Source organism: Ambystoma mexicanum, chromosome 2q (genome assembly GCF_040938575.1).
Source record: "Ambystoma mexicanum isolate Mex_15411 chromosome 2q, UKY_AmexF1_1, whole genome shotgun sequence".
Lineage (NCBI taxonomy): Eukaryota > Metazoa > Chordata > Amphibia > Caudata > Ambystomatidae > Ambystoma > Ambystoma mexicanum.
Genome location: NC_090924.1, coordinates 591,960,512 through 591,973,509, shown reverse-complemented (window position 1 = coordinate 591,973,509; position 12,998 = coordinate 591,960,512). Strand labels below are relative to the sequence as shown.

General features: G+C 44.2%; 1 protein-coding gene across 1 annotated transcript in view; it reads right to left on the bottom strand.

Annotated features, from left to right (window-relative positions):
* Positions 1–12,998, bottom strand: part of ACVR2B (activin A receptor type 2B) — a 565,434-nt gene that overhangs the window by 179,545 nt on the left and 372,891 nt on the right. The window contains exon 5 of the mRNA XM_069647733.1: positions 9,015–9,158. Within this exon, the coding sequence (XP_069503834.1) occupies positions 9,015–9,158 (144 nt within the window). The remainder of the gene's footprint in view (positions 1–9,014; positions 9,159–12,998) is intronic.

The window sequence follows — 12,998 nt, the reverse complement described above, 5'->3', positions numbered from 1 at the left end:
GTACCGCTAGACGAGGACAGCAAGACGGAACGTATCTGGTGGCTCCACAATATGGAGGCATGGCATCTTCGGAGACGTAGCAGAGCTCATTATAGAATCAGATGCAAGCAGACGGAGACACAAGGAAAATGGTCTCGGGAAGAACTAGCAGTGCATATCAACTGCCTAGGGCTTCTCGCAGGCTCTTTCGCAGTGAAAATATTTACCAAAGACAACGCACAATGTTGCATTCTACTGTGGATGGACAACATATCGGGAGTAAGATACATAAACAAGCACGAAGGCACGAAATCCAAACTGTTAGTGGAGCTAGCAAAGGACTTCTGACACTTTGCCTATAGAAATATGTTAGATCAGAATACCTTCCGCGAGCATGAATACAGTAGTGGATTGGAACTCCCGATACTTAATAGACTCGAGTGACTGGAGACTACACAAGTCAGTCTTCGAGAGTTTACAACAGAGATGGGGCCCTTTGCATACAGACCTGTTTGCCTCACGTCTCAACGCTCACATAGAGAGATACTTCAACTGGAGGCTAGACCCGGAGGCTCTAGGGACGTATGCCTTTCTGCACAACTGGGGAGGTCAGATTCATTATGCCTTATCCCGCCCCCTTTGCAATCCTGGCGAGGGCACTAGCAAAGGTACGGAGAGACATATCACGAGCTAGTGATAGTGAGAACAGAATGGAAATCGCAAGCCTGGTTTCCAGTTCTGATGGAACTTTCCACAGATTTCCCCCAGAGGAATTCTCACAGAGCAGATCTGATCCACTGGGAGCCCCGCACCCGCTGATACAAGATCCGACGCTAACACTGCTAGCTTGCAGAATTTCAGGTGCAGATGGTGCTTCCCGGGACTTTCAGAAGTTACAGAGCTTATCAAAGTGTCATGGGCTCCATCCACGATCCGGAGCTATAATTCCGCTTGGCATGCCTGGGAGCTATGGTGCAGGAGGAGGAGTATTCCTCCCGTTTCAGGACCTATAATGCAAGTGATACATTTTCTGGCAAGCCTACCTAATAGAGGTAGAGCCTTTAGGACAGTCGGAGTGTATAGATCGGCGATCTCGGCTGGACACGAGCTAGTAGACAGAGTTCGTAGGGGAGCATCCAACCGTGACAAGACTCTTAAAGGGGGTGAAAGTTAGTAAACCTCCCATGCCAAAATATTAATCTCTATGGGATGTTCACAAAACCTTACATTTGTTCGAACAATGGCCAAGAAACGACTCTCTTGAGTAGACAGTTGTCAGGAAAATTAACCACACTACTTTCTCTAGTATCCTGTAGAAGAGTTTCAGATGTGAAAGCTCTAGAAATAGACAGAAAGGTGTTCTATCAAGAGGGAGTAGCATTTAATATTGCGTAGCATTTAATATTGCGCAGCATACTAAATCCAACTCCAAAGTGATTCTATACCCATAGTTCCCGAACAATAGCAAGCTGTGCGTATCTCAGTGCATAAAGTGTTATGAGACAGCGACAGCAGCGTTAAGACCACAGGGAGTTAGCCAGGTATTGATAGCGTACATAAAAACCATACAAAGCAGTGGCTCCTGCCACCAGAGCGAGATGGATAAAGGATATTATGGAATTAGCAGGGATAGAGGTTTGGATCTCACGCAACCAGAGGAGCTATGGCTTCCCGAGCTTTTGCAGCAGGAGTTCCGCTGCAGGAGATTATGAAGGCAGCAAACTGGTTGAGGGACTGTCTTCAGGACCTTTTACTTCAAGCCAGTCTCTAATATTGCCACAGCTGTAGTGGAAAGTTGTGAACAAGCATAATGCTTGCCGCTGGTCTTGACATAGAATGAAGATTGCCCAAGTGCACAGCACAGGTAATCTTGATTCTATTAAAGACACGGAGGCGAGCATTACCCCTCCCAATTGGAATACGCTCATTCATAATTGTACAGTACGATACAATATTAGCGACTTCCCTTCCCTAACAGTATGAATCTCTTTTTCACATACGAGAGGATCAAAAGAATGCTCGAGATTAGGCACCAACAGAGCCAGTAGGGAGATCGAGAAAGAATTCACAAAAGGGCTTGGAGTTCAGGACAGCTCAAAGCAGAGAAAAGAGAAAGGTTTTCCTAAGACTGTTTTCTTAGACTGTTACAGAGTGTAAAAGAAGCAACTAAAAAGAAGAGGAAAGGACCTAGAGCAGCAGGGATATGTACTTGTGAAGGAGCCTTGATTGGTTAGCAGGACAGAGGCTCAGGACTACCAGACTGCAAGGTCTGATGGGGACTGTAGTTTACCCACACTTTTTCCATATGTTTTGTTTGTTTATTTTGTTCATGTTTGCACTGTAAAAATAAAATGTTGCAGATTTGAAAAGCTGTTGGTTAGCAGTAATGAAGAAGTTATAGCATAATGCTCGCCTTCTTGTCTTTAATAGAATCAAGACTACATGCACTGTGCGTTTGGACAATCTTCATTGCTAATAGCATTTTTCCATATTTATTCAAACAAACATTGACGGTGCTTGAATATTCTTGACATGGAGGAACATCCTCTTCCATCTTCTCTTCCCCAACTGGTTTCTCTCCTTTTCAATTTCTTGGGCTGGTAATCTTTCCCCACCTGTTCTTCTGCATTATGGTTTAAGGTTTGGTCCTTGGGGCACTTTATCTTCACCGGCCAAGCCGTTGCTCTATACCGTCACTTCTATGCGGCCACTCAGATTTTCCTCTTTTCTTTCCTCCTTTAATGAAGCAGTTCATGAGAACATGTCTGCCTGCTTCCTGTCTGTACAGTCTTGGTTGCACTCCTGCTTTCTTCACCTTAATTCATCCAAAATGGAAATCATATTCTTCCTTTGGCCCTCCATTTCTTCTCAGCCCCTTTCCATTTTTTCTTTCCTCCCCTTCATATCTCTATGTCCCATTCTGCTTCGATTCTTGGTGTTACATTTGATTCTTCTCTTTCTTTCACTTCCCACATTTCTAACACTGCTCGTTTCGGTCGCTTTCAGCTCTAATACTCTAAGGTATGCGCCTTGATTTCATTTCAAGCCACTGACCCCATTTTTACACTGGTTCGGTCAATGTTAGGCAATTGCTGCGCTCTTATCCGGATTACCCTCTCGCGCCCTGTTTACAACTTCTATTCGTACCTGCTTTTTTTATTTTTCCCCCTCGAACTTCTATCTCTAATGCTCTAAAGTCTATTGCTTGGCTAACTTTCCAAGTTTCCTTCTATGTTCCCACTCGCTCTCTTTGTTCCCAGTCCCACTTTCTTCTTACTACCACAAAAACTCCATGCGAGTCGTTTTCGGTGTTTCCCCTTACTTGCACCCAAGTTCGGAAATTTCTTACCATTAGCTGTTTGCTCTTTCTCTACTCTAGCCTCATTTCGCTATTCTCTTAAAGCTCACCTGCTGTCTGTATAATTTCTTGAAAATCATTACAGATGCATTTTATTTTACCATTGGTTTTACTATTCAGCACTTTGGTGAAAACACTATACCAATTCAATTAATGAAATTAATGGGACATGCAGAATACGTCTGCTGAACATCAAGGCAAGTGGAGTTTAACCCGGTCCTCCAACTGGGTCCCCATTTGCTTAAAACGTATGGAACGCACACAGAACTGGACACTTCCAAATCAAAGCCAGCCTCATTCTGGCCTTTAAACCGAATGGCAACACCTTCAAACAGACAGCTTTTTATCAAAAGAATGATGCATTTTAATACGGATGGATCCTGCATTCACTGCAGCCCCAAGGCATATCTCTATAGCCATTCATTTAAATGTCTTTAAAAGAAAATTCCCTTCATGTATACACTCTGCATGCTCAGTTCACATAACTATTGCATGCCAGACAGCAAATTGAGAACTACGTTTACTTTAGTTTTCTTTAATTTTTATAAATACACTCATAGGAAGCAAAGTAGCTGCACTCCATGTCTGTAAAAATCTGTACAAATAGCAAAGGGGATCCTTAATTATACTTGATCTGATCAATGCCAGAGGGTGTGTATGATGACTGCAGATGAGAGGCAGGGGGCAAAGGTTTGAGAAGGTAAGGCGAAGGCGGGAGAACACCAGGAGGTAAATGGACAAGGTAGAGCAAGGAACCCTGATCGTCCAATCAGGAAGGTTCCTCAGGGGCAAGTTACCAGGAGGACGTACACACACACTCACCAGAGACCTTACACGTGGATCAGACAGTCAAAAGAGGGGACTGAAACCAAGACCAAAGGAGGAAGGAAAGAGGAGGCCGAGAGAACTCAGCCTCCAAGGAATAAAATAAACCCTCCTCCTTGGCTAAGAGACCAGTTTTCCCGAAAATCCAAACCATTTAAGGGTGAGAGCCCCAGGAAGTCAATCCAAACTGCATCAGCACCCAATAGAGTAGAGGTTCTATCTTTGCATCCGACGAATGGCTGCTAGAACACTAACAAGAGGCAGAGGAGTTCAAACCAAATCAGAAAACAAGTGGAGGAGAGAGAGAGGCCACAAGAACAATGAGTAGAGCAATTCTGAGGCTAGGACTGGAGTTTGAGACCGTGAGAAAAGCAAAAAAAAGGTTTGGGATCCGTATGCTGCAACAATTAGGGGGGTCCTTTTCATGATAAAAAGGGAATTGGGTGTTGGGGGATGGGGGGGAGAGAATCCATGTACTCCAGGGTTGTTGATTGGCCAACCTATACACCTTCTTCCCTCAATATAGACGCAATTAAAACATGGTCTGTTGATACAGACACCTACATTACAATATATAGGCCACAATATTTGCCAGTAGGAATGGTATGCTGTGTCCATGTAACACTCACAAACTAGGGAGATTCCATTTTTATCCTTGGCTAGTAACTTATTTGCTATGTTGCTGTATGTTTGAGTATATTTTCAGTCATCAAGATAGAAGAATTGGCTTTTTTCCATTAGGGATGGTATACCTAGATCTATGCCGGCTACCCTTTCGTTGGAACGCCTGTGCATAATTATTTTAAACATAATATCAGAGTTCATTTGTTGAACTCAGGCATTGATTGGTTATGCGGAACATCCCGCAACATGAACAATGTAATACTGTCATTTAATCGCAATGGACATCTGTGAACATGACAAAAAGGTAAACTGGGGAATTCTCAAGGCGTAAACATGGGGTGTACAGAGGTTTCATTCTGGTTGAATACCTGTATTAAGTGTTACAATGCAAATAATAACATTTTGGAACTTAAGTGGTGAAAATTAAAATGTAAGTGATATGCAGATGTTCTGCATTTTTGTACAGTTGCACATTCCAAGGATGGAGGCCTAAAACATGCTCAAACCGGATATGTAGTACCATTACTGGAAAATATATCTATTTTGATAATTTTGTTTTGGAACCAAGGAATGTCAAAAATCAATGCTGGTATAAACACACCTATTCATGAGCAGCGTACCAGCAAATTTTAACTCTAAAATAAAGGCAAATACCCCACCAAAGAGGCAGTAAAATGCTCAACAGAATAGCAATGGACACAGAAGCCTGCTATGTGATTTCACCCAACAAGATATGTTTGATCAACAGTACCAGCAGACCAGTGCCAAAGGAAGACCCTGTATATTGTCTAATTGATAGGGGAAATTTAAGGTACAAATGCATCTTTTAATGTGCATGAATTACTAGATGCAAAGAGATATGGATTACAAAAAGATGTCGGTTTTAGAATTATAATATATTTTTACTTGCCTTTAAAAAAAAAAAGTAATGCTCCATTCTCTATAAGGTAATTTTACTCAACTTCAAAAAAGGGAGTCAAATATTGCCACTGCCAAATCTTATCTGAATCCCTGGATATAAACAGTTTACGGAAGTTTATTAAATAACAGAAATATAAACCTTACACAGGAGCAAGTTACAAAGAGAGCAAAGGGACAAATTCTTTAGATCAGCTCATCTTTGTCCAAGTTCCACCTTCCCTCCATCCGATCATTCTGAAGTTAGACTAGGGTTGACAATTCATCTTGAGGGAACCAATTTTCATTAAATAGGATTAACCATATGTAAGGACTGGTAGGGGGTGTCTGTACTTCCGCTCTCTATATGGTATAGGAGAGGCACAGAAGACCCCAGCCAAGATTCTCTATAAGGTAGCAATGGACGAGCAATCAAGGCCTAGCTTCTCAGGTGATGATGCGGGCTGGTTCTTAAGTACAGTGTAGTGTAGTGTAGTCCCCGAACCCACACAAAGGAATGTCCACACACTGTATTGCTGAAAACACAGTCTTTATATAATTAATATTCAAAGGTATGTACACGATCACAATAACGCACTTTGTACTCGGAAGTCAATAATGATAAATATATACAATTCTAAAGTGGTACCACCAATGTTATCGAATCTCATTGAAGTGCATCAACTGAACGGTTAAAATGTCACACAGATTAATAACGAGGAAACCAGCAATAGAGATAGGAAGGAACGCAAGATGGTTGAAATAGTAGGCAGAATACTGACCCCTACCACTGGGCACAGTTCTGTGTGGAGATCCCCCCCCCACAAGGGGAACCTGTAGATAAAAGATATATAACACAAGCCCAGTCCATATAATGTTCGACAGTCTTACTTCTTCCTATTAAGGTTTTACCCCCACCAATGTACCTGGTGGGGTAGAGTGCTCCGACGATGCGCCAACCGATCCTTCTTGAGTGCCTCCCTTTCAGGCAGGAGCCACGGATCGCCGAGAGGTGTCGGGGAACTTGGCGTTCGGTGTCAGGGAATCGACAGCCCTTCTTGAGTGCCCTCCCTTTAAGGCGGGAGTCACGGGTCGTCGAACGTCCGACGGTGAACAGGGTGAACTACGGCAGGGAAGTGGCAGCTTCGATCCTAGCGGTGCTCGTCGAAGACAGAGCGTTGGCGTCCTGCAAGGAAGAGGCGTGCGGGGCACCTCGACGATAGTTCTGGACCGCAAAGAGATGATGAAGAACTGTGGCCCAGCAAGGGCGTCGAGTTGTCGGCGTCTCTGCGGTCTGTAGGTGGCGGGAAACCCACCGGTGGATGCTCCACGGTGCGTCGACTGTCGGGCCTTCTCCAGTGGGAGACAAGCGGATGCCGATGCAGACGAGAGCGTCCGATGATCAATTGAAGTTCTTAGGCAAACGGGAGCACGGCAGCTCCGGTCGGTGACGGCGGTCGTCGACAGTGGCGGACAACAGTCCGGGTGCTTCTCCTTGGAGTTCCGCAGCAGTCCCCGTATCGGGTCGGCAGCCTGTCGAAGGTCTGTCTACCAGGGAGCGTTGGCAAAGATCAGCTGTGCACAATGGTCCCTCGTAGCTCGGGAAGAGGGCGCCTTACCAGGTCCTCTCTGGGTCAGTCCTTGGAGGCACAGCAGCTTTCAGATTGTGAAGGAGAGCAACAGTAATTCTTCTCGTCCAGCAGGGCTTCAAGGTCTAGCATCAGTTAAGCCAGTTACTCGTCATAGTGGACTTCAGCTTCTGAACACGATTCCTAGCAGTGGGAGGTCCCCAGATGACAATGCATTACTTACCGTAAAAGCATTTCTGATGGTTGTATCTGCATCCAATCACGACTACGGGCATTCATGCAGGCAGGCAGCCAATCAGGCACACAAGGTATTCAGGCCATTCACTTCTCTCCAGACACTCACAACAAGTTATGTGTATTGGGACAAGTACCGAGCCATTCAACACTCCAAGCTGCATTCATACCGGTTTCGGGCAGGGTTGTCTCAGTCATTGTGTCAACCACCAGATACTAGACACCCACAACACAGAATGCATATTCGTCACACACTCTTTTCACCCAGGTCCCACCCACAGGAGGTACCCACAACATACATCTCCGGGAAGGCTCCAGCTAGTCTGACTGGGCCTTCAAAACAACACCATATATGGCACTTCCACCCAACAGCCAGTCAGGGGGAAGGGACAGAGTCAGGGCTTCCCAGGACTTTGGGAAAACAAGGTAATGGGTAATAGAAAGCAAGAGGCCACCGGGGCCATCTTGTTTTCCATCAGGAATCAACTGATCCCAATGGCAGGGCCGGGGTATCCCAAAATGGAGGATACTCCGCGCACCTGTCAAATTCAGCATGGAGGTGCCACCAGCCCATACCCTGCTCTGTGGGCCACCCACAGGTGCCCAAAACATACACTAGGGGTACAGGGTTGTACCTCCACCCATGGGTGCCATAAGGGTATCCCACAGGTCTTTTCACCAAACCAAAAGAAAGAGAGCTGCACCGCCAGGAGTCCCACATGAACTCCTGCGCTGAAAACATGACAGAACACACGATGAAAAGCAGTAAAGGACAAGGATACGGAGGCCCTGTCCCTCTGATGCATTTCCAGCATCACACCATATGCAACCAATGTAAAGTTCTACGCTAGATCTACCACAGTAAAACACTTAAAAGAACGACTATCAAAATAAAAAATGCCTACATGATTGGAAGTGGCAGCATGCTAGCTATACAATTAACAGAATTAAAACAAGAAATTAATCAGATTCCATGCCTTCAGATAGCACTTGTGCGCTCCTTCTGCCAATCTACAATGAACAGCATTACATATTCATTTGACTCTAGGGAACACAATTAGTTGCTTTCTATTTGTAAGCATTGAATTATAGAGAGTCTTCTTTTGTAATGTGATTGGGAAGGTGGTGCTAGATTAACTAAGAGAAAACACATCTGAATAAACAAATTAAATCACTAATGCTGTAACCATAACATATGTCAATCTACTGCTCAATGGAATCCCAATATTATATTAATAAAAATAGCACCTTTCCCTTTATTGCTGCTTTAAACAAACATTCTTGCACAACTCTGGAAGCATGAAGTCAAGCGAAGATAGCAATTGCTCACTGATGCACAACAAAGCTCTGCTATAGGTTCCTTGCATCCAAAATTCCTTAAAAAGGTTGTCTCTTACAAAAACAAAGATGGTAGGGTGGCAAAGTCCACTTTTGGCTTTCAGTTAAATATTTAGACCAAAAACTACCAGAATCAAAATCCAAAAGGCATTAACATCCACCGTACTCACCTGTATTGGGAAGACTTTCACAGCTACATATTCGTTCATCAGCTGTGCTTTCCAGACACAGCCAAAACGACCCCTGGCTTTGATTTCCAGCAGCTGCAAGGGTTTAAGGCCAACCAAGGGGGAAGGGGGCGGTAGCCCTGGATCCTAGAAACAACAGTCAAACAATGATTAAATATCAACACTATGGGTACGAGAAAGGTTTTTCCTAAAGAGCAATAGTTTGTAATTCTCAACTATAACATTCAAAATAAAGGATCAAGAAAAAAAAAACAATCCTCATCTGTGTCAGTGGTTGCATTAAAACCTAATTGGAATCAACGTTTTAAGAACGGTGGGCCACATAGTACAGAGAGCATCCTAACTTTGGGTTAAGATATCTTACTTGGCAAACAGTTCACTCGCCTCAGTCTTTAAAGGGATTGAAAACCTTGCTGTTCCCATTCCCTTTTTGGTAACTAGTGATGTGGCCCCTGCTGAGCTTTTGCTATCTCTGATGAACACGAGTATTGTTTTGGGCGGCTAATCAATGGACACATTTGCTTTACTTATGTTCACTTGCACGTGGTCATCATACCCATTGCCCAGTTAAGACTATTGAAATAAAACCAGTTAGGCTTTAAGAACTGAAAATATGATCATGCAGACAGTTACACCCTTCCACAATGCGACCAAGAGCATGGTCCATTATCAACCACCACCAAGGTAGTACAGTGGTTCATATTCAAAAAGCTAGAAAACCACGCTCAAGTATGTAATATCACCCCAACAATATATCAGGAAATAAGCCTATTTATAGTCACCCTGCTAATTCAGAACATCGGGTGTCCTATTGACAGGTTTAGGAGGGCTAAATATGACGTCAAATAAATCCATTTACAGTGCATAAGGAACACGTTTGTTTTATTATTTATAATGCGCATCAGACCCAAGGGTATCAGGACGCAGCAGCTACAAGGATATGCGAAGCTTAGTTACAAGAATTGTGGTATCAGATACCTTACTTACAAAGCATTACTTACAGAAAAGGTATATACAAGTGTTTACAGATAATACAAGAAAGGCATAGATATTTACAAATATTGCAGGCAGTGTGTAAAGAGTTATGGTTACCACCGTGGGGGTAGTCAGTAGTGAGACGCGAAGAAAGATGCATTACATACAAGGCATAATATGTCATTCTTTACCGTTGGCAGAGTGTCATTGCTAGTTACTGTACAAGATTCAATGTCGTACAATTTGGTGGTCATTGGATTTCAGCCAGAGGATGTTAATTCTAAAATTTTGGTGAGATTGGTCTCTTCTCGGAGTAGGAGGCAAGGAATTCCATAATTTGGCCGCTTTCACTGGGAAGCTATTGCCTCCAATCGTGGATAGTTTGAATCTGGGGATGGACTGGCGATCCCCGTTTACTGATCTGGATGGTCTCAGGAAGGTCGGTTTGTGGAATCTCTCAGCAAGGTAGATGGGGGCAGCTTTGTTAGGAGATTTATGGGCGAGCGACAGGGTTTTTAGCAGGATTTTGTCGTTAGTCCGCAGCCAGTTATTCTGAAGACTGATCTCGGAAATGTGATCTGGAAATGCCTAATGCTGCTCTAAGGGCATTGTTTTGTAGAGTTTGGATTCTTCTGACAGTGGATTTGGTAGAGCCTAGGTAAAGGGCGTTGCAGTAGTCCAGACGGGACAGGATGAGGGCTCTGGCCAGGATAGTGCAGCTGCTGTTGGAAAGAAATGGCTTACCGGTTTTGATAAGTTTACACGTATAGGCCATAGTGGACGCTAGTGAATTAACCTGTTTGGCAAAGGAGAGAGTTGAGTCGAGATAAAAACCTAGTTTTTTGCCTCCTCAATTATTCTAAGATGTTCAGAAGTAATTCAATTAGATGATTGGTGCCATTTAAAGGTCACCTGGAAAATAACAACTGAGTGATCACCTCGAAATTTCTTTCCATAGAGATTATTTTTGATGCAGGATGGGATATATCTTCATGTTTACATTTACCTCCTGTTCCACCTTAATGCGGTTGCCGTCAATTATGAATGAGGAGTAGTCAGGTCTTCGTTTTTTTTTAGGTTAGTGGGGGTGCCCAGGATGAGTTCTGTTTTATCATCATTCAAACATAGACCATGCGTGGCCATCCATGCCTGGATGATGATGTACACTCTGTTCACCAAGGCCAAATCCTTGTTGCAATCCCCTTAAAGTGGGAGGAGGATCTGGGTATCATCTGCATAGTTAGTGTAGGTGATACCGAGATGATCCAGATCATCGAAAAGGGGCTTGCTGGAAATGTTGTACAGTGTGGGCGAGACGCAAGACCCCCGAGGCACACCACAGGTGATAGGTATGGGTCAGCCGCTGCTAAAGGCTAGAAGACCCTCATTTTTCTGCTGCTTAGGAAAGACCTGATCCATGTAATAGCATCCTTGGAGAAGTGTGCTGCTGTATCGAGATGGTTGCATAGGATTGTATGGCCAACCAAGTCGAACGCAGCCGAGAGGTCTAGAAGGTAGGTGCACCCACACATGTTTGGTGCCGTTTTCGTCAGGATACCTGTGGGAACGCGGGAAGGTAGGACATTTGTTGTGTTTGCGTGGTTTTCATAATGTTTTTGACCATTTGCTGCTGCACTTTGGCACACAACCCTTTTATTTCCCAAATGTGAGCTACATGTAGTCGCTGCTTTAGGCACTACACACTTTTGTAACCTGCACAAGCCACATACCCTTCAAAAGGTCACTCGGTGCTCTTTCAAAAAAATGTATGTGTGCCCTTCCTCACCATATTCGTTTTCTTTACTTACACATGCTAAGTGCGTCTGTTCAGACCGTAAGCATAAAAAAACTATGTACCATGGCTTCGTTTTTGGCTCGTGGTATTGCTTGTTTAGTGACAAAATATTTTAAAAAACTGATTTCCTAAATTGGAAGAGTCGGGGGAATGTAGCGGAGCATTGCTTTTCTCAAAATTCACAGAAGCCATTGCCTTACCAGGCCAACCACGTCCACCACATACCTTTTTCTTGTTATTTTCGCAATTTTTCCCCAAACTATGGAATTATTCCTTAGATAGTGGTCTGACCTGCGCAAATCACCCCTTCCTAAACTTGGAAAAAAAGGCCAAAATCGCCTACCGCTCACAAAACGGTTGGTAACCATATCAAAGAACAAGTTACTTCTTACCTTGTAATGTTCTTTCGACGGGATGTTCCTCCGACGTATTCCTCATCTTAGATATCTCCTCTCAGCTCTGCTGGCCTCGGAAAAAATTTTCTCTCTAGAGGGCGCTGTGCGTCGACGTCCTCCGAGTCGATGTCCCTCGACAGCCGCCGTATCGACGTCGACGTCATCCTGCCTATAAAGGCCGCGCGCAGCGTCCGTTGCTCGGTTTCGTTTTGTAGCCCACAATAATACTTTCTGGACTAAAGTAATCACCCTGAAGGAGCGTAAGCTGCAACAACAAGGGAAGTAGAACTGCGGGGATGGATGGGAGGGTCGATGAGGAATACGTCGGAGGAACATCCCGTCGAAAGAACGTTACAAGGTAAGAAGTAACTTGTTCTTCGAAGGGATTGTGTCCTCCGACGTATTCCTCATCTTAGATAGGCTCCCATAGCAGTATTCTATTATTGGAGGAGGGAGTACTGACTTCACGCTGTCTTCTATTGATGAATAGAATTCAGTACAGCCGTTCCAAACCTAGTCTCTTGACTGGAGGAGGAATTCAAATTGTAAATACGTGTAAAGGTATGGACAGACGACCATGTAGCGGCCGCACAGATGTCTTTAACCGGCACGCCTCTTTTGAGGGGCGATGAAGCTGTAATACCTCTGGTCGAATGAGCCCTAAGGTTTTGAGGGGGCTCTTTCCCTGCCAGTTTATAACATTCCAGAATGGCTAGAATGATCCATCTGGAAATGGTCTGCTTAGTTATTGGTAACCCCACCTTGTGACCTGCGTAACCTACAAACAGCTGGTCTGCCTGT